Genomic DNA, 24,114 nt, shown 5'->3' on the forward strand with positions numbered 1-24,114 from the left:
AGATTAGTGTGAGGGGAAGCTGTCTAGTCAGGCAGTGGGATATTGAGGGTTGACAAGACAGGGTGTTAAGAGGGGATTGGTGACCTCTAATGTATTGCTAATCCTTGTGTGCTTGCTTTAATCAAATCCACAGATGCCCAGAAGAGGAAGAGCAAGTGGGACTCTGCCATCCCCGTGACAACGATAGCTCAGCCCACCATCCTCACCACCACTGCCACCCTGCCAGGGGTTGTCACAGTGACCACCAGTGCCAGTGGCTCCAAAACCACGGTGATCTCAGCTGTGGGCACCATTGTAAAAAAGGCCAAGCAGTGACTGCTGTGCTGGGCCTGGAGTCTTGGACTTGTCACTGAAGCCATTGTCCTTGGAAGGGAGGGGTGGATTTCTCCTTTGGTAAAAGATGACAAGATTCTTTGAAGCAGCTCACAGTTCCCCTTTGGAAGGCTGGGGGCAGAGCAGGATGCCAGCTGTGTGCCCACAGGAATGGACCTCTGCCCACCATGCCTCTGCCTTTGCTTGCTGGGGGAAGACCCAGGCTGCCTGTGTTGTGCTGGAGGAAGGTGGCATCTGGAGTCAGCTTGTAAAAGTTTGCTTATTAATTGCTGCATTGAGGTCTTACCTACCTGCAAGTTTGTTTTAGGGGGGAAAAAGAAAATAAATGAAAAGGGCAAGCAGTGAAAGACTGTCAGTGTTACCCCTGTGTGTGCAGGGTGGTGCTCCAGGGCTGCCTGCAGCCTGTGTAGGTGCCTCCCTCCAGAGCCAGCTCAGCTCTGAGGGAGTTGAAGCAGAGAAAACCACTCAGTGTCCACGTCCAGATGTGTAGCAGAGACTTGAAGCAAACTCCATCAGGGAGTGTAGGCTCACTCCTTGTTCCAGCACTGACACCTGTACCCTGTGCTCTCTGTGTAGATCTTTGTGACCACGTGTGAAACTGTGGAACTCTTGAGGAAACTGTGCTGGAACATCCTGTTACCATCTCACAGGGATGGAGATTTCTATGCAGAACCCTCAAGCTGTAGAGGTTTGATTTGTGAGCTCAGACCTGTGCAAAAACACTTCCATTGCCACGGAGTGAGGTTGGACAGAAGCAGAGCAGAGTGTCTGACCCTGTTTGTGACATTGTCCATCTTTGTTTTAGCTCGTGATGTTCTGTGAATGCACACATGGCAGTTACTGCTTGCTCCACTGTTGTGAAAAAGTATTTTCAGTTGAAAATTTTGTTGAATAAAATTTGAAAAGTCTTTTTAAAAAGCCCCTGGTGTCATTGATGTGTCTGCATTTCTTCAGAGTTAAATTTCTACCCAGAGCCTCTTTGTCCTAATGTACAAAGTAGTGATAGGAGAGATGGTTGCCAGATCAACAGAAGTGTAAGTTTCTGAGAATTCAGTGGTTTGGGATTGCTTTTTCTTTTTTTTTTTTTTATTCTGTAGCTTGTGTCAGTCCTGATCAAGACTTTGCATTTATGGACACTTTAGGTAGAAATAATAGGTTGATATCCTGCTTGTAGACAGATAATTTTACAACATGTTAAACACTGTCCTGGTGGTCATTTAGGCTTAAAAAAAAAAAAGGCATCTGTGCATCCAGGACCCCTGGAGCAGCAGCTTCCAGACTCCTGCAGTAACAGCTTCTGCTACAAGAGACCTGCAGGACTGGGCTGTTCCCTGGCAGTTCCCTCTGAGCTCCCAGGAGCCAGTGTTTGCTGTCTGCAGTGGAGAAAGCAGCTTGAAACAGGCTTGATTTGGGTTTGGTTTTCTTCCCCCAAAAAAGCTGAAGTGAGGATGCCAACCCCTCCATAACAAACTTGCAGCCAATAACTCAGAGGTAATAAATAGATGGGTCCTCAGGTTGGAAACTGCAGTTCTGAGGGAAATGCCTTTTTCCCAGCTCTGAAAATGGCACTGGACAGGTTGATGGCTTGCCCTGGGCTGTGTTCAGTCAGTGCCCCAGAGGAGCTGGAGGGAACCTCAGGCACACAGGGGAGATGTCCTGAGCGAGGAGGATCCTTCCTGGCCTGAAACCCCAGACAGGAGCTTGGACTGGTTTGCTTTGGAGCTCTGGCTGTGTGAGCCCTGCAGTGTGTCAGTGCCCAAACAGCCCTGGAGCACTGCAGCTGTGCCCAGTGTGCCCTGAGGCAAACCCAGAGCTGGCACTGAGATAAATTCCTTATGCTGCTGCAGCACTGACTGCTCAGCTGCTCAGCTGACTGAGAGCTGCAGATACTCGTTCTGACCTCTCCTTCCAAAGGGATGCTAACCATACCCAGGAGAGTAAAACCAGAGTTTTTCATCATTCCTCAGTCCAAAAATTAGTCTCTGCTCCTTGAACACCACAGGGCTTCTCTCTGCCTATCTCCTTCCTAAGCAGGGGTGTTTCATAGCTCGAGGAGCTTTGTCTCAGCTGAAACTCCACGTTCAGGTCTGTGTCTCTGCCCCAGCAGAGGCAGGGGAGCTGCAGTAATGAACTCATCCTTGGCAGAGTTGGTTCTGCTCTCCCTCTCCCTTCTGAAGTCTTTTCTTCCACCTCCATGCCCCGAGGTGTTGATTTTCTCTCCCATTTGCTTGTTGTGCTTTAGAGACCTGCCCTGCTTTGATGCTGGTGTGGGAAGGGATTTTGTGTGTTCGCTTTTATTTTCTGTCTCCCTGGGTGCTGCTGGGCTGAGGGAGCAGGTGGGGAGGGCAGTCCTTGCCAGCCCCACCTCAAACCGTGCAACGGGAGCACCTGAAGCAATGTTTGACTTGGATTGCTGCTGCACTGTCTGCTTTAGGGGAGCTGTGCACTGAAATGAACAAAAAATGAAAGAAAGAGCCCTCCTTGCCAAGGCTTTGGGCCATGCCAAGGCTTTGCTGATGACAGCTTCAGCAGTGAGGGAGGTGATGGCTGCAGCCAACACCTGCACAAGCTCCTTTCCAGCCCTTCTCTGTGGCAGGGGAGAAATCAGCTCCTGTGAAACCCCTCAAACAGGTGGGCTTTGTAATGTGCCCAGAGAGTCATCAAAGGGTATGGGCTGCTCATTCCTGGGGAATGGTGTGAGCAGGGAAAGCCCAGAGTTGGTACCTGCAGGGAATCACAGGGTGGGTGAGGCTGGAAGGGCTGCAGTGGCCCAAGCTCCCTGCTCAGGCAGGTTTTTCCTGGAGCAGCTGGCACAGGGTTGTGTCCAGACAGCTCTGGAATATCTCCAGAGAGGGAGTGATAAACACAGATCTCCTCAGCAGGGCTCCCCAAGACTCTCTAATGTTAAATGTTCAGGTAAATAAATTGCTGTGGAGGCTCAAGACCCCCTGAAAGGGCAACAAAGTTCCACCAAAGTCTCCTCTTCCCTTTGGGGGCAGCGTTTGCCTCAGCACATTCCTGCATGGCTTTTACAGGGCAGATTTCCACCTCTGAGCCTTCCCTGCACTGCTGCTCTCTGACTGTTTATATCCCACTTCCTTCCTTTTGCTCCAAGCAAGATCCACGGACACCAATGACTTCCAATATTTGCTCTGTGTTTATTTGCTCTGTGCTGCTGGTAAACAGCAGAGCTCTGGGGTTCCACAGGGAAAGGTTTTGTGTTTTTGCATGAAGACATGGGTGTGTGCTCAGCCCCTGGCAGCTGGGTGAGGTGCTGGTGGATGGCCCTGCTGTCCCCAGATGGGTGACAGGAGTGCCCCAGGCTGATCCTTCACTGACGTTTTCCTCTGGTGTTGTTTCTGTGCCCCACTTCCCTCTTGCTGCCAGTCTGTCCCAGAGGGAAATTTTAATCAAGGATGTTCATCAGAGAGATTTTCCTTTAGGAACATGTTCATGACAAGGAACATCTACAGGAAAACAGGGGGCACGAGTGGTTAATGCTGCCTTGGGGGAAAGGCTGAGGGAGAAAATATGGCAGGATTTCATCTGGCACTTTGAATTGAACAGGGAATTATATTAAGCACCATTTAGTGCAATAAATTATGTGCACGTTAATGTACATTAATAATACATTATTACACATTCCTTTTATTTGGGCCACATGGCAGGATATTGTCACTACAGTGTACAGTGCAGTGATGGGATTAAGTGTTCATTTTTCTTTTAGTAATGTGTGTTGTTACAGAATTTAAAAAGGAGATGAATATGCTCCAGCCAGCAGGATTTTGGCTGTAACTGCACAATAAAGACCTAGAGAAAGCCCCAAAGCTGTCTCCAGGCATGCTGTGGTGGCAGGACAGAAAGAAGAAAGGCTCTGTTGCAAGCTGGCATGGCATTAAAAAAAAAAAAAAAGAAAATAATTAACCCTGAAATCACTTGTAATTATCAGGAATTGGCACTCGGACTGATAGTCAGCAGAGAGAGCAATAATTTCATGTGAGCTATAAAACTACATGTTTTTCCTTCTAGGGCAAAAATTTCTAGGCCACATTGCCACCACAGAAATTCACTGATTTATGAATGTGAGATTCACCACAGATGTGGCTGTGAGCTGTGGTGGAGCCATCTGCACTGAAATCTGCTCACCCTGCCTCTGAAATCCCTGTCCCCTGTTCTTAAAAACAGCAAATTTGTGTGACAAAAGCCTGATCCAGCAGGCAGGGACAGCAAGGTGTAGAACCAAGGCAAGAACTTGAATTCACCCAGTGTTCTTCCCTGGTGGAAGTAATTTGGAGAAGTTGCCTGAAAGATAACTCATTAAACAATTAAACAACCTTTTTTTTTTTTTTTAAGACAATAAACATTCTCCATCTCAGGTGGAGAAAGGAGGACACCCAGAAAGTCAGGACACCAAGCACTGTGGTGCAAGCTGGGTTCTCATGAGCTTTTCTGGTTAGCTTCAGGATTCCTGTTAGGGATCCATCACTGAATTAACTGGGATTTTTACCACAACGCTCCTTGCAGCCTAAATTGGCTTTTTCAATGCAGTGGCAGCATTGCTTACCTCAAAGAGGAAAATTGCAGCAGTGGGAGCTGCTGGTGACCACACAGGTCTGTGAGCACCAGCACAAACTCCTCTCCCACCTTGGGAACTGAAGCCCAGTTTTAATTCATCTGCAATGTCCAACATCTGTTGCAGATGTGGCTCCTGAGGCAGAGCAGGACCCTCTGCCTTCAGCCCCTCCAGGGGAATGATCTGCTCTTCAGCAGCAGCTCAAGCATCAGCACTCACAGCCTGCTCCTGCTCTGCCTTTATTTTGTCTCATGTCACAGCTCTCATGTAGCAGTCGCTGTCTTCATACGTTTTTTAAAAAACCAACAGCAAACCTCCCTCATTTTCAGAACCTTGTTTTAACTCTAGGAAATCACATCTCCAAAAGGACTGGGGTTGCCAAGTTATGTGTTGGGAAACTCAGAAATGCCAGATTTAAACTGCCCAGGCCATCTTCCCCTGCACCCCTGCCTGTTTCCCATTTGCAGTAGTTTTTAATGGCACAAACCCATCCTCCTTTATCCTGGGGCTAAGGCAGTTTGCACATATTAATTTGAGCTTCCTAATTTCTTGTAGTCAAAGGAATCGTGCTCCTCACCTTTCGATCAGTTCTGGAGAGCAGAATGTAATGCCACATTGAGCGAGGAGGGCAAAACTGCCCTGCTCATAGTCAGGCAGGAAATGTGCCATTTTCCATCTGGCTGTTGCTATTGTTTGTGTTGAAGCTCGGGGGATGCAGTTTTCCTTGTGAGGATCCATCAGGGAGCCAAATCCAGCCTGTGCCATTGCATCTACTCCAGAACGTGTGTGCTGTGCTCTGTGGAGAGCATGAGTGGTTCTGAGCTGTGACCAACCCCAAGCTCTAAAGCAAATGGGTGGTGTGGACAGAAAAACAGCCTCACCTGAACTCTAAACCTTCCCCTGCTGTTCTTTGGACTGGGGAAGGGATTTTGGATCCAGCTCAGCAGAAGGACTGGACTCAGCTGTGGGATTGCTGCTCGCGGCAGCCCTGGACCATGGTGGGATGCAGGTATGGATGGGAACATTCGTGGTGCTACAATCTTGAGGCAGATTCTCTGCAGGTGAGGAGTGCTCTGCTGTGCCCACCCCCTGGGTAAAGCAGGGTGCCGATCCATCCTCCCTGCACCCAAAGCACCGAGGCCGGGCTCGGCATCTGCCGATTGTCGGGGCAGGAATTTCCCTGACATTCCAGCAAGGAGCTACCTGAGCTCCGAGGGTGACACCTCCCCGTCGTGCCAGGGGGAAACCGGGAGGAGAAACCCCTGCCTCGGGAGGTCGGGGAGCTCCTCAGCTCTGCCCCGGGCAGCAGATGAAGCCGAGCAGCCCCTCGGGGCTCCCGTCCCGCCGCCCTTTCCCAGCGCCGTTCCTGTGGGAGGGTCCGGAGGCTGTGCCCGCCCGGCCAGGTGTGCAGGGAGCCGGGAATGCCAGCCCTGCGTCACGGGCACCCCCTCCTCCCTCCCGCCGGGATAAAACTTGTCCTCACCTGGGCTCCGAGCTCATTTGCCCTGGCAGCCCCTCGGGAGGGCGAGGCGGCAGCGAGAACAAAGCGGATTTTTGGCTGAGGGGCCGCGGGGAGTTATGAGGGATCGCGGGCGCGCTGCGCTCCCCGCCGCACCGGGACCTGACGTTTAACCGGAAAGAGAAAGGGGATACAAAATAGAGAGGAGGGAGAAAGAGAATTAAAAAAAAAATAAATAAAAAGGAAAGAAAAGCCCAAAGCTGGAAATCAAGCGGCAGCAGCGGAGCAGCGCGTTCCCCCTCTGCCTTCGGGAGAGTTTCTTGGCTCGCTGCGCGGTGCTGCTATTCGGGCTGCGGCAGAGATTTGGACTCTGAGTCAGACCCGGCGCTAATGAGGTTTGTGGAATTAATTCATCTGCGCTCTGCAGCGTCCAGCTCGCTCGAACTTGACTGCGTTGATGAAGCGGGCAGTGAATTAATGCTCGGGCAGGTGGGCAGGACACGGAGCGCGGGGCGCAGCCCCTGCCCGCCGGTTCCCTCTGTTCGTCCCGTCCGGTGCCTCTGGGCTGGCAGGAAAGGCAGCGCCGGTGACCGGGCAGGGCTCGGGGGCCGCTCGGCTCCGGGTTTGTGTGCGCGGGTGTTCGGGTGGGGGGCCGGGCCGGGCCGGCCAGCAGAGCCCTTTGGGGACGCTGATGGAGCTCCGGGGGCTGCTCTGCCCCTCGGTTCCAGGGGAAAGGCTGAGGTGCCTCGGAGCTGGCCCCAGGGAAAGCTCTCACGGGTGGAACTGCGCAAGGCCAGCCGGGCTGTGGGTGCCTCCCACCCCCGGAGCCCACCGGGGCTGTGTTCCAGAGCTGGTGGCTGCCCCTGCAAGGAAGGGGGATCCCGGAGGAAAAGGCCAGGAGAGAGTGGGGGGTTCAGGGTGGGCTTTGCTGAACTGCAGGTGTTGGGGTGTTTGCAAATCGGTGGCTCTGACACGGACACGGAACAGGGAACGGGACAGGAGGGTTGGTGTGAGGGGCTGACAGGCGTGGGTGAGCTGGGGGAAAGGGGGATGAGGAGCACCCACGGAGGGGAACGAGGGAAAAGTGTTTTGAGGGGCCAAAGGAGCAGAGAAAGTGGCAGGAAGAGCACATGGAGGGAGCAGGGAGTTCAGGGGCTGGGATTTGGGCAGACCCCAGGCAGGGTCCTGCCATTCCTGCCTCTGCTTTTTGGGATTCCCCCCTGCCCGAGCCCGGGGCGCAGCAGAGGAGATGGAACCAAGCCTCCAGCCCTTCACAGCACGGGGGTGCTGGCACAAACAGCTCCCAGCAGCTCCATGTGGGTGCCCGGACTGGGTCCTGCTGTGTTTGTCCCTGGCTGGAGGGTGCTGGGGCCATGTCTGGGGTCTGGGACTCAAATGGGAGCTGAAAACAACAAATGGAGACACTCACATGGAGCGTCCCAGCTGCAGGAGCACGCCTGGGGAAGGAGGGGGAATGGATGGGGAAAGCAAACAAAACAGGACCAGGAGGATTTTGTGTGTAAGAGACGATTTGATTTGTGGGTCGAGTTTTTGATGGTTTTGGGGAGTCTGGCTTGATAATTTCCAAGTTTTGGAGCATGGTCCCAGCAGCTCTGTGCCACCACGTGTGCAGAGGACAGAACAGGAGCTGTGTCCCTGATCCTCCGGGCTGTGGCTGCACTGCCCATCCTCAGCACACACAAGAGCAATTCCCACCCGAGAGAGGAAAGGCTGTGCTCAGGAACTCTTTGCTTGGGCATCTCCCTCACTTTCCCTCTCCTGTGTCCCAACCTGCCGGGTGTCCCCCACGTGGCAGCTGGGACCAGGCTCCTGCTGTGGCTCATCACAACCTGCTCCTTGCTCCCCCATCTGCCATTCCATCCCTGTCCTCTGTCCCATTGCACCAGTGGGGAAGGAGGAGGAATGGATGGGGGAGGCAAACAATTATTTGATTTGTGGGTCGAGTTTTTGGTGGTTTGGGGGAGTGTGGCTTGATAATTTCCAAGTTTTGGAGCATGGTCCCAGCAGTTCTCTGCCACCACATGTGCCGGGGAGAGAACAGGAGCTGTGTCCCTGATCCCCTGGGCTGTTTGTTTGGAGCATTGCCTGGGTTTTTGGGGATGAGGTACCTAGCCTCAGCCTCTCCAGACTCAGGGGCTCTTGGCATATTCCTGGAGCAGGATTGTTGGCTGTGCTGAGGGGCAGGACAAAGGCTGGGGGAGCAAGAGGAGACCAGGAGGAAATGCTGGAGCAAGTCTGGGAAATGGTAGGAAGTTTATGTGCAGCCAGGAGCTGCTCTTTCTCCTTGTTTTTGAACAACTGAACGCATTTATTTTTTGTTGTCGTTGTTGTCATGAAAACCCAACCAAATCCTGCAGCTTTCCTGAAGTGGAAGTGGCATTTTCCCTTCCAGAGGACACTTCTGAAAGCAAGGGGTGGCCACTCCCATATTTTTGCAGGAATATTGCAGCTGCATTCCTCAGTGGCCATGCTCTGTGCCACCAGCACCCAGCAGGCTGGCATCTGCCCATCAAATCCTTGAAGGCTGGTGGCTCACGGGGCAGCAGAACGTTGATATTGAGCAGGATTTTATGGCCTTTTATCTCAGCACTTGAAAAGACGAGATGGCAATTTATGAGCCTGGGGCCCAGGGTGTGTCCATCCACTCCTTGGTGGCTTTTTCGTAACTGGTGATTAAGGGAAGAGGCATTAGGAGCTTGTGAGCTGGGTCTGGTTCCATACTCAGTCCTTTCCTTGTGGCCCCTGCCATGGTGGGAGGTGGGATTTGCTGGGTGCTCAGGTGATGTTTTCAACTTTTCAAATGTGTTTTCCTTCCACGGGCTCTGGGGATTCCTTCCCTGCCCTTTCATCCCAGCTTTATCTGGCACCTCCCCACATCTCCATAGCACTGTCCAGGGATGGAGCAGAGCAAGGGAAAAAGGGATTTTCCTGGCTTCAAAATCTTCCTGTGTTGGTAGCAAGGGACACAATATTTGCCAGTGAGTGCTGCTGTGAGGACTCTCCCTGAAGGAGGACACAGGCATGTCCTGGGTGAGCAATGCTGGCCCCAGAGCCAGCACTGCCACGGGGCTTGGGGGGACAGGGACCCCCCGAACCTGCCAAGGGCCCAACTGGGGACATGGCCTGGCTGCCAGTGTGGCACGGAGGAAGCACAGGAGTTCCCTTGCTCAGCTGGTACCTTTACCCATGAGAAAAGCAGCTCATTGGCAGAACAGCACATTGGCCACAGGTCCTGAGGAACAGCAAACCTCCCCGGGGTTCCCTGCACCCCAAAGCTCCCCGGGGTTTCCCTGCAGAGGCGCTGCCCTGAGGCTCCTGTGTGTCTCTTTTAGCCACTGGGCATTGATGGCTGTGGTGAATCCCTCTGGGCACAGCTGCCAGGATGAACCAGGGTCCTGCCAGTGGCTCTCACATGGAGCCAAGCGCAGCCGCCAGGAGCGGGGCCCCGTGCTGTCAGTGCTGGTTCGGTTGAGCCCTGTGTCACAGCAATTGCTGCACTCGATGTGTTCCCCTGGCTGCAGAGGCCAGGTGTGCTCTGCTGCTGCTGAGACCAGGCTGGGTTTCCCTGCAGGGGTTTCCCTGCAGCCCAGGGATGCTGTGAGTGGCTGAGTCTCTGTGACTGCTCTGTGTGCTGGGTGTCCCTCGGGGAGCTTGGGCATCGTTTCTGCACGCAACAACTCTTCCTGTTTCCTTTCTCTGTTTTAAGTGATTTTCCCATTCTTTTCACTTTAGAGTCAGGGCTGGCACAGCAAGAAGCTATAAGACAATTAATTCAGATTTCATATTTCACAATTGCATCTACCAGGAAGGAGATGCTTTAATGATATCTTTACACTGTTGTTTTTTCCTTGACTGGTCTCGCTTGCCCTGCTGGGGGTGAGGACGAGCCTCTGGCACAGCAGCTGCAGAATTTGAGTTCCAGCTTTGTGCCTTCTGTTTACCACATCCAAGTGCTGACTTCTGGATGGCACTGAGTTTTCTCAGTCACGTGTGGTGCAGGAAGAATGGTTCACTCTGTTTAGGATTTGACCTCTGTGTCCATCAAGGGGTCCTGCTGCCCTGGGCAGGACAAAGGGGATCTGCCAGGCTCTCAAAACCACAGATTCATTTAGCGATTCCAAAGCTCCAAGCCTGGCATTTCCCAAGACCTCACCCTCTCTTTATTGTTGGTTTGACCATCCTGGAAACTCTTAGTGTGATAGGAAATAGCTGAAGGGAGGGGTCAGTGCTGCTTTTGGGGAGAGATATGGACAGTTGCTTTGTTTCCCTTTTTTTTTGTTTTGTTTTGTTTCCCTAACCTGCCAGGAAAAGCAATGTCTTGGCTTTGCTCACACGTGTGGAGGGTGCTGGCCTCTGTCTGGGGCCCCCTGTGCTCCAGCTGCCTGCACCAACCCCTGATGTCGAGCTGTGCACCCCAACTCCAGGCACAGGGGTGGCATTGCTGGGGATTTTGAGCCTTTTGCAGCTGCCTGAGCAGAGCACAAGCCATCCTTGGCTTTGCTTTTGTGCCCTGCCCTGCAGAGCTCAGCAGTTGTTTCCAGCTGGGATGTGAGGGCTGTCCCACCCTGGCAGGGTTGGGAAGGGGCTCTGTGAACTGCCCTGGTCACATCCAGGTCCATTTCCACCCCTTGGCTCTCTGCAATGCAGCAATCCCTTTATTTCAGGAGGAAGAGGATGAATGTGCTGCCCTGGGCGTGTGCCAGGCTGCTCCTCCTGTCCCTGCTCTGCACCACCAGCGTCTGCCAATGGAGCAAAAGTGAGTGGAGCCATGCTAGCCCGGTCTGCCACCTCCCTTGGGGACTGTGTGTACCTGTCCTGCCCCCAGAAACACCAGTCCTCATGTGGAGAGCACCTGCTGTGGGCTTTTCCTGCTGTTTTCCATCTCCCCAGTTTTGGGGACCCTCCCATGCTACCCCGCTGCTGTTTTGCATCCACTTTCCACAAACCAGGCAGAACCTCCATTTTTCCATGGGATCAGCCTTTCTCCCACGGCTCCCTTTGTTCTCCCCACCCCTGATGCCCTGATCTTTCCTGGCAGACAATCGCTGTGTGCTGTCCCGGGCCAAGAGCTGCACCGAGTGCATCCGCGTGGACAAGGACTGCTCCTTCTGCACCGACGAGGTGAGAGCCTGCAGGGCAGCCTGGGGCTCCTCTGCCACCCTGCTGAGGGGGGATCCCACCACCCTCACTGGGACAGGCACACAGGGGCAGGGGCAGCTGCTGGCTCCAGCTTCTCTTCTGGATGGGAAAGGCTGCAATGTGGATTTCCTTTTGGGGTGGAACACGGGGAGGGAGGGGAGCCTGTGATGGTGTTCACAGGGGTCTCAGGCTGAGGGAAGAGATGAGGATCTGACTCCATGTTTCAGAAGGTTTGATTTATTATTTTGTGATATATATATATATATAACATTAAAACTATACTAAAAGAATAGTATAGTTTTAATGTTATATATATATCATAAAATAATATGATATATAGCCTTCATCAGAAGGCTAGCTAAGAAAATAGGAAGGAATGATAACAAAGGCAGCTGTCTCACACTCTCTGTCCAAGCCTGTGATTGGCCATTAATTACAAACATCCAACATGGGCCAATCACAGATGCACCTGTTGCATTCCACAGCAGCAGATAATCAATGTTTACATTTTGTTCCTGAGGCCTCTCAGCTTCTCAAGAGGAAAAATCCTAAGGAAAGGGTTTTTCATAAAACATGTCTGCAACAGAAGTCCAGGGCAGAATTGCAGCAATGCAAGGGTTTATCAGAAAATGACAATGCACCAGAAACAGTGTGTGCAAGGGATGGAGGGAGAGATTTATCTCACACAACCCGGTGGCTCACTGGTGGTCACATTTCAGCTGGTGGTTCTGTGTGAGAACCTCTCTCACAGAACCCATCTCTCTGCCCCTCTCCTGCTCTCAAAGGCTCACAATGCTCTAGGCACAGGACCCTGCTTCCTGCCCTGTGTATTTCCCCCTTTCCCCGTGGGTCTGGTGGTTTCTGTGGCTCTGATGCTGCTCTTGCTCCCTGGCAGAGCTTCGAGGAGCCGCGCTGTGACCTGCGGGAGAACCTGCTGCGCTCGGGCTGCGGCGAGGCCAGCATCGTGTACACCCAGGGGGAGATGAGGACACTGAAGGTGCGTGCTGGGGACACAGCCCGTGCTCAGCCTTCCCCAGGCTCCTCAGCCTCTCCTGAGGGCTCCTTCATCCTTCTCTAGGCTCCTCAGCAGGCAGAATACAAAGCCCAGATCACTATTTATGTAGGGTCTACTCAAAAGCAATGCCTTGGCCAGCTGGTGGACCTGTGGGCTGCTGGCCCTGATCCAGGCTGGGGTGCCCTGGCAGATAAAGCAGATGTAAGCAAAATGCTCACATCCCTGTGGAGGAGGTGCCTGGCTGGACACGAGTGGCTGTGGGGGAGGCTGTTGGACAGTACATGAAGGAGGGGGATGTGCTCATCCCTACCTTTGTACTTCCCACACATCTCCCTGTTCCTTGTCTCCTCCTTGTTGCACCATGCTGGAGATGGAGTCTCAGGTTTTGGTTGTTAATTGCTGCCCCGAGGTGTGAGAAAGGTCTCTGTTTTGGCCCGTGCATCCAAAGAACGAGTCAGAGCTCTTCAGTTTTTGGTCTTGAAATTGTTTATTAGTTCTTATCTAATTTTCTTTCTGCCCAGCTGAGATCTGCTCAGCAGGGCAGCCACAGGCACTCTGACCACCCCTGAGGTGGTGTTGTCTTTTTATACTACAAACTATGTATAACACATTTACAATTACTTTCCAATACCTATCACCTATGTTAGACAGTGAGCTTCTACTCTAAACCAATCCTGAAGTGCCACCATCACAACAGAAGATGGAGACCAAGAAGAAGAAGAAGAAAGGCTGGACACGCCCAAGTTCCTCCATCTTGTCCCCAAAACCCCCATACAAAAAATCCTAAAATCTACATTTTCACCCAGTGATAATTTTATTATTATACTATTTAAACTTCTGTGACTTTCAGGTCCTCATACAAAGCTGGTAATTTGTTCCACGGGTCATAATCAAACCCACAGGTGTTCTGGGCTGCGTGCCAGGGTCTCTGAGCCCCCCAGTGGGGTCCTCGGCAACTCTGGACACCTGGAGGGATGTCCAATGGAGTCCATCCCCTCCATGTCACTCTCCTTCACAGAATTCCAGCATCAACGTGTCCCTGCAGAGGACCCAGGTGTCCCCCCAGGCCATGTACATGCGGCTGCGCGCTGGCGAGGAGATGAGCTTCTACATGGATGTCTTCCAGCCCAAGGAGAGCCCTGTGGATCTCTACATCCTCATGGACTTCTCCTACTCCATGTCTGATGATCTGGACAACCTCAAAAGCATGGGGCATAACCTAGGTGAGGGCAGAGCTGGGAGGAGAGGGGAGCCTGCTCTGTGCAGCTCATTCCTGCCTGTGGCTGTGAGTCCTCTGCCAGCACCAGAGAGAGGGATGCAGCTGGCAATGGCCTGAGAGGGGTCTGTTTTAATTAGAGCTTCTCATTATCTCTCTGCAGCCCTGTGCGGGGATGTCTCTCTGGTCCTGCAGGGATCCTCACATGCTCTCCCCTTCCAGCCCAGCTGGTGCCCCTCAGAGCTGCTCTGTGCAGGGCCTCTAGCATCCTGAACCTGCTGGGTGCTGCTGCAGGAGCTCCAGTTCTGGGGTTCCAAAGGGGGGTCTAGGTTTCTGCCCTATAAAAGCCCAAAGATCCTAAAAGATGACAGTTTGGGAATCTTACCTAAGAACCCACCAGCAGAGAAGATGCCCACAAAAGGACTTCTTTCCCTGGAGCAGGGAGCCCACAGGCATCTCTTTATTTATGTGTGTCCCCTTTCCTTTCCTTTCCTCTCCCCCCAGCGGACTTCCTGCAAGCCCTGACTTCCAATTACACCATTGGATTTGGCAAGTTTGTGGACAAAGTCTCATCCCCTCAGACAGACATGAGACCTGAAAAGTGAGTGAGCCCCGTGGGTCCCTGAGGTGGGAGTAGAGGCAGTGGAAGGTGCCTTCTGTTTCTCTGTGGCTTTCACTGAGCAGTGCAAGAGCCTCCATCCATCTCTCAGCCTTCACTGCTGCTGTCCTCCCTGGTCTCGCCATCCCTCAGGGCTTGCTGCAGCACTGTGAGAACGACAGCAGTGTCATCCTGTGCTTTCACACCTTCCCTGCTCTGCCACAACAGACTGCTCTTCTTATGTCCTCTACCTCTGCCCTCATGCCTTCTCCCTCTCAGTGCTGGTGGCTGAGCTGCTCAGCTCCATGGTTTCCCTTGAGGGACTCTCCCCACCTTTCCTCTCCCTGCACCCGGCATCCCTTGGCTCCTGGCCCACACGGGAGCCCTGGTTCCATCTGTCCTAGGCTGCGTGAGCCCTGGCACAACGCCGACTCGCCGTTCTCCTTCAAGAACGTCATCCGCCTGACCAGCAACATCAACGACTTCAGCCAGGAGCTGCGCAAGGAGCGCATCTCGGGCAACCTGGACCCCCCCGAGGGCGGCTTCGACGCCATCCTGCAGACAGCTGTGTGCAAGGTGAGCGTGGCCAGGGCTGCGCTTTCAAGGAGTGCTGTCTCTGTCCCTCTGGGAGCCTCTCAGGAACCCTCGGCTGTGACCGTGGTCACAAGGGTCTGCAGGATGAGAGAGAGGCGAGAATGTTGATTCCATGATCAGAAGGCTTGATTTATTATTTTATGATATAACATTATGACTGTACTAAAAGGAATAGAAGGAAAAGTTCTCAGAAGGCTAGCTAAGCTAAGAATAGAAAAGAATGAATAACAAAGGTCTGTGTCTCGGCAGAGAGCGAGAGCCAGCTCTGCAGTGAGTGGTCAGTAAATCCAAACATCCACAGGAGACCAATCACGGGTCCACCTGTGACATTCCACAGCGGCAGATAACCATTGTTTACATTTTGTTGCTGAAACTTCTCAGCTTCAGCAGGAAAAATCCTAAGGAAGGATTTTAATGAAAAGATGTCTGCAACACTCAGCCAGTCCCGAGCCGGCAGACCCCGGGGGTGCAGCCCCGACACGGCCAATAGCAGGGAGACACTCCCTGTGCCCCGAGGGTTCTGTGCCCCATGCCCTGAGGATGCTGAGGGCTCCTGGGCTGGTCACCTTTGCAGCACAAGAGACACCAGAGACATCGGTAGAAGATAAAGGGCCAGCTCTTAGCAGGGGTTAATCCAAGGTTTTATTCAGGGGTTCTGGGGAGCTCCTGCACCTTAGGGAGCTGTGATGGTGTTCACAGGGGTTCTTGGATGAGGGAAGAGAGAGAATGTTGACTCTACGTTTCAGAAGGCTTGATTTATTATTTTATTATATATATTACATTAAAACTATGCTAAAAGAATAGAAGAAAAAGTTTCATCAGAAGGCTGGCTAAGCTAAGAATAGAAAGAAATGATCACAAAGGTTTGTGGCTCAGACAGAGAGCCCGAGTCAGCTGGCCTGTGATTGGCCATTAATTACAAACAACAACATGAGACCAATCACAGATGCACCTGTTGCATTCCACAGCAGCAGATAATCATTGTTTACATTTTGTTCCTGAGGCCTCTCAGCTTCTCAGGAGGAAAAATCCTGAGGAAAGGATTTTTCATAAAAGATGTCTGTGACAAGGGCCCTCCCACTGTCACAGGGAGATGTGCCAAGGTTACATTTAAAGGGAGGTGGAAACCCAAAGTAGAGAACATTTTACTGACCAATTAGTGACCCTAAGGGATGGGTACTGGGGGATTGACATTTAGGACAGCTTATGGGGCAAGGCTTGGGGGCTGACCCCTGGCCTCTGGCTGATCACTGGCAATCTGGACCGAAGCTTCTAGATGGAGGGGATGGGATGCTGAGTGATTGACAGAGGGCCAGGGTGGGGGTTTGGGGAAGATCTCAGCCAGAGAGAGGGATTACACAGGTAAAGGAAGGGGAGTATGATCTGGGATAAACCACTTGGGAAAAATACGGGGATACAAAACAAAACTACTTCAAAATATTACAAAGTATAAAAACCCACTACAACAGAGTGGCTCTTCCTGATGCCCACTGATGAGCAGAAGAGCCATTCTCCGGGCACCTGACAGGGCAGCCAGGGAGCCCTGGCTCAGCTGCAGCTGGTTCTTGCCCTCCTAGCCACACACTCCCAGTGCCAAGCTCTTTTGCATTCCCAATTTTCCCTAAGCCTTAGAATATGTGTCCTGGTGTTTGATGCCCAGCAAGGAGCTGCTTGCTGGGAACCCTGTGTGTGCTCTTTGCTCTGTCCCCTCCACGCCTGCGGTGATGAAACTCTGCTCCCTGGAAAAGAGCCCAGTTGGGCTTGGCTGCTTGGCTGAGGGATGAGCACAGCTCCAGACACGTCCAGGAAGGTGTGGGCTTGCCCCCTGTACACACATGGCACCGAGCTGCTGGGCGGGAGACACCCCGTGCTTTGGGGTGTGGGTGGCTGCTGGGATTCCTGGGGACACGTGGCTGGTTGTGTTTGCTGCCAGGTGCAGGTGGTGCTTTGTCCCTTGGGTATTCCAGCTCCTGTCAGCGCTGGCTTGCCAAGGGCTGCAAGTGCCGTGCAGGGGTTTGGGAAGCACAGGGATAAAGGTTCCTTCTCCCCCTCCCTGGCTGCAGGATAAGATTGGCTGGAGAAAGGACAGCACTCACCTGCTCGTGTTCTCCACCGAGTCTGCCTTTCACTATGAAGCTGATGGTACCAACGTCCTGGCAGGGATCCTGGCGAGGAACGACGAGCAGTGCCACCTGGACAGCCACGGCACCTACGTGTACGACACCAAGCAGGACTATCCCTCAGTGCCCACCCTCGTGCGCCTCCTGGGCCAGCACAACATCATCCCCATCTTCGCCGTCACCAACCACTCCTACAGCTACTATGAGGTGAGGAGAGCATGGCAGTAGTGACATGAGGGATTGCCTTTCCTCCAGGACCTCTGGACACAAGGGATTGCCTTTCCTCCAGGACCTCTGCCTCAGCTCAGCTCTGAGGAGAAAGTGTTCTCCCATCGCTTGTCCCCAAGTGCCAAACCAACTCCTCGGTGTTTGGGAGGGTTTCACGCTGTGTTGGGGGCTGCTCTAGGTTGTGGGAGGTCTCAGGGTGCATTACTGGGTGCAGGAATCCAGGCTCCTAGACGTCTCCCTGTGTTGGTTTCTGTTTCTTGTAAAGCAGTGGAGGCACAGAGCTGGAGAGTAATGTAGGTTGGAGGGGACATTTGGAGGTCTCAAAGCAAAGCCCACTCCCACGACAGAGGAGGGTTCTCAAGGCCTTGGCTTAGGGAGCTCCTGTCTCTCTGCAGAAGCTGCACAAGTATTTCCCCATCTCTGAGATCGGGGTGCTCCAGGAAGACTCTTCCAACATCGTGGAGTTGCTCCGCACAGCCTTTGAGGTACTGCTGTTCTCTGGAGCTTCACCCTGGCTCACAGGGAGGGCAGGGGAGCAGGCAGAGGGCAGATGTGGCCCCTCTGGAGCAGGCCACGGGGTGGTCACAGGTACTGCTGAAAATCCACGTTGTGTTTGTGCTCTGACACCCAGCGCATCCGCTCCAAGATGGACATCCGGGCTGACTTCACCCCCAGAGCCCTGAAGACAGAGTTCACCTCCCCAGAATTTGAAAAGACAGAATCTGGCTCCTTCCACATCACCCGTGGAAAAGTGGTAAGTCCTCGGAGGGCAGCGGAGGGAAGGCACCTGTGAGGGGGTGAGCTCTCCGTGTCCAGCAGAGCTGGCTCATCCCTGAAGTGTGTCCCTTCCTTCAGAGCAAGTTCCAGATGCACGTGAAGGCTCTGGAGTACGTTGGAGGGCAGCACGTGTGCAGCCTCCCCGAGAGGCACCGGCACGGGGTCATCCACGTGAAACCCACGTCCCTGAGCGACAGCCTGACTGTGTCCACTGCTGTGGTCTGCGACGTGTGTCCCTGTGAACAGGTGGGATCACGCACAGAGGGGTGGTCCTCCTGCCAGCCCGGGGTGGGAATGTGCTGGCTGATGCATGGGGGTCCTGCTCAACCCCTCAGTGATGCTCAGCCTGGCCAAGATCTCCATCACTGCTCGTTCCCACCTCGATGTGATGTCCTATCACAGAGCTTGGTCTTCAGGGCAAAACTTTGCATCTGCCTTTCTGATTCCTGAAATGGTCTTGGGGGCAGCTGGGCTCATTCAGCAAAGCCTCTTCTCTCTTCACTTCCAGCAACAAGAGTTGGACTCGCCCAAGTGCAGTTTCCACGGGAACTTTGTGTGCGGACAGTGCATCTGCCACCCGGGCTGGTAAGGGCCGTGTCCAGAGCCACCCCCTGCCAGGGACCCTGCGGTGTGCGGGGACCCGCGGTGACACTTTGTGCCACGGGCACCCTGCCCAGGACCTGCCGTGCCGCGCTCTGCTCCTGCCTCTCTCAGCGCCACCTCTGTCCCCAGGCGAGGGGACACCTGCGACTGCTCCCCGGCGTCCTCCCCCAACAACGAGGGCTGCGTCCGGCCCGGGGACGCGGAGCCGTGCTCGGGCAGGGGCGAGTGCCTGTGCGGCAAGTGCCAGTGCTACTCCGAGGGACACAGCCCGCGCTTCGACGGCGCCTTCTGCGAGTTCGACGTCCTGCAGTGCCCACGCACCTCCGGCTTCCTCTGCAACGGTGAGAGACCCCCAGAGGGATGGATGGATGGATGGATGGATGGATGGATGGATGGATGGATGGATGGATGTGCTGGGCCTGGGGGCACAGACAGAGTGTCCTGGCACAGGGGGTTGAGTGACCAGTGTGGTGTTTGTGAGGGTCCCCAGAATGACAGGATGAGGTGAGAGATGAGGAATCTGTCTCCATGTTCTCAGAAGGCTGATTTATTATTTTAAAGAATGCTATATTTTTATATATATCAATATACATATAAATATATATATTATACATAAATATATTTTATATATAAATATATATTTATATATATAATAAATAAATATATATTTAATATATATATTAAAGAATGTGATACTAAAACTATACTAAAGAAGGAGAAAGGATACATCAGAAGGTTTAGCAATAATGAATAATAAAAATTTGTGACTGCTCAGACCCTCGACACTGCTGGACCGTGATTGGTCATTAAATGAAAACAATTCACATACTGGGTAAACAAGGATACATCGGAAGGCTTAACAAGAATGAGTAATAAAAACTCGTGATTCCTCAGAGCCTCGACACAGCTGGACCATGACTGGTCATTAATTTAAAACTATTCACATACTGGGTAAACAATGTCCAGATCACATTTCGAAGCAGCAGAACAGGGAGAAGCTGAAACTTCTCAGCTTCCCAGGAGAAGAAATCCTGGCGAAGGGATTTTTCAGAAAATATCACAGTGACACACCAGTGATGGGCTGCAGGGACTCCGTGCTTGCAGAAGCACAGGGAGGAGGCTGTGCAGCCCCTTTGCAGCCCCTGTGCGCCCCAAAGAAGGCAGGGCAGCCCCGGACAGGGCAGGGGGAATGGCCCAGCCCTGGAGCCCCGGCAATCCCCGCTCTCCCCGCAGATCGTGGCCGCTGTTCCAGGGGCGCCTGCGTGTGCGAGAGCGGCTGGGAGGGCCCGGGCTGTGAGTGCCCCACCAGCAACGACACCTGCATCGACAGCCGGGGGGTAGGTCCGGTGCTGCCCGCCTCCCGGGCAGGGCTGCCCCTGTGCTGGGATCTCTGGGGCTCTGAGGGGCCCTCCCGACCCCCAGTGCCCCTCTCAGGCTGTCGCCTCTTCCCTCGCAGGGCATCTGCAATAACCACGGCAGGTGTGAGTGTGGCAGGTGCATCTGTGACATGGCTTCGCTGTACACCAGCTCCACCTGTGAAATCAGCTACTCCCTGGTGAGTCCCTCCAGGTTCATTGTTTATTCCCATGCAGAGCCTCCAGGGAAGAAAGGCAGAGCAGAGATGAAGGCACATCTCAGTCAGGAACAAAATCTTAAGCAAGAGTTTGCCTCACCTGTCCTGAGGCCAGAAAGGCCTGGCATGGGAGCTGCTTTGCAGCCACAGGCTTTCTTTGCCCTCCTGTTCACCAGCAGCAGCCTTTGAGAGTCTGTCTGTGTTTATCTGCACCCTCGTTTGAGGCTCAGCTTGTGGCTTGCTCTGATTTGCCTCAACACTGGGAAAAACCTCATGTCATAGAGTCACAGACTGGTTTGGATTGGAAGGGACCTTAAAGCTTATCTCATTCCCACTCTCCTGCCATAGGCAGGGCCACCTTCCACTGGATCAGGTTGCTCAGGGCCCCACCCAACCTGGCCTTGAACATGTTTATTTTGCCCATTGACAAACATGAGCTAATCCCACAGTAGGATGGAGAAAGCTGGCTTGATCAGGTTTTGGAAAGGCCACTGAAACCCTTAGAGAAGATCCAATTGCTGCCCAAATGCAGACTGTTGGTGTAAGAGATTTTGGAGCCAACTGGGCTGATAAATCCTTCATAAGCTGCTTGTTGTCAATGACTTCTCTTTGTGACCTGGACCTTGCCCTGACTCTGGGATGAGGAGCTGCCTCTCCAGCTCTGCCCTTCAGAGTCTGTGTCCCCCCCTGCTCCTGGGGGTGTCCCTGACCATGCCACCCCCTGTGCCCAGGGCTTCCAGGCCGTGTGTGAGAGCATCCGCGACTGCGTGCGCTGCCAGACCTGGGGGACCGGCAACCTGAAAGGGAACTGCAGCTCCTGCCACCTGCAGATCCAGATGGTGGAGGAGCTGAAGAAAGGTACCATGAGAGGCACAGCTGGGCACAGCCACGTGTGGTGTGTCCTGTGTGCCCTGCTCCGTGTGGGTGTGCATGCAGGGCTGCTCCCCAAGGCTTTCCTGGCCCTGGTGACCTCACACCCATGTCCCCTGTCCCCACAGAGGAGGCTGGTGAGCACTGCTCCTTCCAGGATGAGGATGATGACTGCACCTACCACTACACGCTGGAGGGAGACCCCAGCGTCCTCCCCAACACCACTGTCCGTGTGCAGAAGAATAAAGGTGAGCAGGGCCCTGGGAGGAGCAGGGGCTGTCCAGCCTGGGGATGTCCAGCAGGGCACGTCCAGCCTGAGGTCTGGATCACAGTGACCACCTCCACGGTGCCCCCAGTCCCTGCTTTGTCCCTTTGCTGTGCCCCTGGGCAGGGCCTCCCTGCCCACCTTGCTGGGTGACACGGGTGGGTGACACTGCCTGTCCCATGAACTGCCAGGGGTGGAACGTGGCACCCTCAGGGAGACCTTTACAGATCAGAGCCTGCCATGGGCAGGGATTGCTGCAAGGTGCTGCAGCCCTTTGGCATGGCTGGGTGTGACAGGGGTGTGATACCCTCCCTGAGCAGCATTTCTCATTGTGAGGCATTGCCAAGGTTGACTGGGCTGCTGCATCCCTCAGAGGGATGTTCTCCAGCCTTTCCCCTCCCTGCACACCCCACACGGGGCTGAGGCCTGCAGGTGACATTGCTGCTGTCACTCGCAGAGTGCCCCCCTGGGAGCTTCCTCTGGCTCATCCCACTGCTCATCTTCCTCATCCTGCTCCTGGGGCTGCTGCTCCTGCTCTGCTGGAAGTTCTGTGCCTGCTGCAAGGTGAGTGTCTCAGCTGGCTTCCTCAGCCCGGGGGGAGAACCAGATATGGCCAAAACCATGACAAATTTCCAGAATTCACCCAGCCTCCAGCATGGCCAGGTTCACAGGGGATGTCCCTTTGGCATCCAAGCCTCTACTGTTGCCAGCATGAGCTGCTGGTGAAATTTTAGTCAGATTTCTCCCATCTAGCTAAAACCAGTTGAGAGCCCCCTCCACCCACTGCCCACACATCCCTGCTGGTGTGGATCCTCCCTGATGGAGACGTGGGGGGTTTTGTCCTTGGTCACAAAGTGATTGTGATAGTGGGGCCCTGGAAAAATGTTAAAGATAGACTCTGAAAAGGTTGGGCTTTGTGTTTGTCCAGATCATGTGAAATTGCACCTGCGTAAGCAGTATGATAAATTATATAACTGTTAGATGTGATGATTGTTTAGTAATTAAATATAATTATTGTATAATCATAAGAAGAATCATGAGAAACTATGTTAGAAGTTTGAGGGGGGGTCCACGAGGAGCCCATGCTTGGCTGAAATCTATGTATATAATAGAACAATATAAGTTTAATAATTAACATGGAAGTTATATAACGATAGAATATAAAAACATGTTCATCCCGAACCCATATCAGAGTCAGATTTGGGTTGGTACCCCTGACACCCAGAGCTCTTCAATAAAAGCACCCACATATAATAATTTTCGTGATTATGTGTTTCTGAACACTAACAATTGTGTCTCTGGCCGTTTGTTTTCTAGGCTTGCCTGGCCCTGCTTCCCTGCTGTGCACGAGGTACCAGCCCTGGGTCCTGGGGGAGGCTCTGGGGTGGGACAGTGTTCACAGGGGTCTCAGATTGAGGGAACAGAGGAGGACCTGACTCCGTGTTTCAGAAGGCTTGATTTATTATTTTATGATATATATTATATTAAAACTATACTAAAAGAATAGAAGAAAGGATTTCATTGGAAGGCTGACTAAGAATAGAATAAGAAGGAATGATAACAAAGGCTTGTGGCTCGGACAGAGTCCAAGCCAGCTGACTGTGATTGGCCATTAATTAAAAACAACTAACATGGGCTAATCAAAGATCTACCTGTTGCATTCCACAGCAGCAGATAATAATTGTTTACACTTTGTTCCTGAGGCCTCTCAGCTTCTCAGGAGGAAAAATCTTAAGGAAAGAATTTTTCATAAAAGATGTCTGTGACACTGGGGTGCACTGTGTCCTGGGTTTGGGGTGTGCTGGCGCGAGCATCCCTCCCCTCTGGGCTGGAGAGGTGGATCAGGGAAAAGGCTCCTAGCAGAGAGCCTGAGCCAAGGAGTCCTGGAGCCTCTTCCCTGCCCCACACCCTGGTGTGAGAAATGGATTTGTAAAGGATTTTCAAAATATGTCTGTGTGCAAATACTGAGATAAGGTGTGTTGAGTTAGGAAGGCTATGGAGTAGAAATGACATTGCTGAGAGAGATTAAACTAGAAATAGGTTTCAAAATATGGCTTTATAAAAAGAGCCATAAAATATTTTTAAAAATTAGAACTGTGAAAGATACAGTGTAGCAAGATTATATGGGGTAAAAATACAAATGATTGGCGTTAGGAGTAGTAGCAACAATGTATAGTAAAAGTTAATAGGTTGAAAAACATTAATAGCATATTATAACTAAGAAATTAGCTTCTGATAGAATGGCATTGAGTTTTACATCTCTTATGTCTCACCCTTCATCGAGACTGATAATAGAATAAAATCTTTTCAGACGCCTCCCAGTTACCCCATCTCTATAAAGGCTAAAACCCACCACCTGGGCTGTCCCACTGCGGGCTCTCCCTGACCTGTAATGCTCAGGGGGTGAGACGTGTTCTCCCCACCCCTGGGCACCCCTTTCTCCTCCATCCTTGGAGGAGATCATCCAGAAATGGAGAAGAAAGGAGTGCTCAGGGTGGGGAAGACCCCTCCATCCTCATCCCCTGCTGGCACCCCAACCTGGGGTGTCACACACCTGGGTGTGATGGAACCCTCAGCATCCCCAGCACTGTGGAGGAGAAAGAGGTGCTCAGGGTGGGGAGACCCCTCCATCCCACTCCCCTGCTGGCACCTCAACCCCCTGGGGGTGGTGGGACCCTCAGCATCCCCAGCACAGAACCTGTGGAGGAGAAAAAGGGATGCTCAGGGATG

The 24,114-nt window shown here is 52.9% G+C and overlaps 2 protein-coding genes across 3 annotated transcripts in view; both read left to right on the top strand.

The window, feature by feature from the left end:
- The window catches only part of SAP30BP (SAP30 binding protein), a 29,293-nt gene extending 28,092 nt beyond the window's left edge, over window positions 1–1,201 (top strand). For both annotated transcript variants that reach the window (XM_058817504.1, XM_058817505.1), the window contains one exon: window positions 134–1,201. In XM_058817504.1, the coding sequence (XP_058673487.1) occupies window positions 134–315 (182 nt within the window). In that variant the 3' untranslated portion in view covers window positions 316–1,201. The remainder of the gene's footprint in view (window positions 1–133) is intronic.
- A 5,188-nt stretch (window positions 1,202–6,389) lies between these two features.
- ITGB4 (integrin subunit beta 4) overlaps window positions 6,390–24,114 on the top strand; it is a 35,113-nt gene continuing 17,388 nt past the window's right edge. Inside the window, exons 1-19 of the mRNA XM_058817076.1 lie at window positions 6,390–6,760; window positions 11,051–11,142; window positions 11,425–11,507; window positions 12,421–12,522; window positions 13,559–13,763; window positions 14,261–14,357; window positions 14,759–14,930; window positions 17,012–17,275; window positions 17,692–17,781; window positions 17,928–18,050; window positions 18,152–18,319; window positions 18,582–18,658; window positions 18,806–19,017; window positions 19,910–20,013; window positions 20,133–20,231; window positions 20,981–21,107; window positions 21,248–21,367; window positions 21,842–21,948; window positions 22,702–22,735. Of these exons, the coding sequence (XP_058673059.1) occupies window positions 6,756–6,760; window positions 11,051–11,142; window positions 11,425–11,507; window positions 12,421–12,522; window positions 13,559–13,763; window positions 14,261–14,357; window positions 14,759–14,930; window positions 17,012–17,275; window positions 17,692–17,781; window positions 17,928–18,050; window positions 18,152–18,319; window positions 18,582–18,658; window positions 18,806–19,017; window positions 19,910–20,013; window positions 20,133–20,231; window positions 20,981–21,107; window positions 21,248–21,367; window positions 21,842–21,948; window positions 22,702–22,735 (2,281 nt within the window). The 5' untranslated portion in view covers window positions 6,390–6,755. The remainder of the gene's footprint in view (window positions 6,761–11,050; window positions 11,143–11,424; window positions 11,508–12,420; window positions 12,523–13,558; window positions 13,764–14,260; window positions 14,358–14,758; window positions 14,931–17,011; window positions 17,276–17,691; window positions 17,782–17,927; window positions 18,051–18,151; window positions 18,320–18,581; window positions 18,659–18,805; window positions 19,018–19,909; window positions 20,014–20,132; window positions 20,232–20,980; window positions 21,108–21,247; window positions 21,368–21,841; window positions 21,949–22,701; window positions 22,736–24,114) is intronic.

Source organism: Ammospiza caudacuta, chromosome 19 (assembly GCF_027887145.1).
Source record: "Ammospiza caudacuta isolate bAmmCau1 chromosome 19, bAmmCau1.pri, whole genome shotgun sequence".
Classification (NCBI taxonomy): domain Eukaryota; kingdom Metazoa; phylum Chordata; class Aves; order Passeriformes; family Passerellidae; genus Ammospiza; species Ammospiza caudacuta.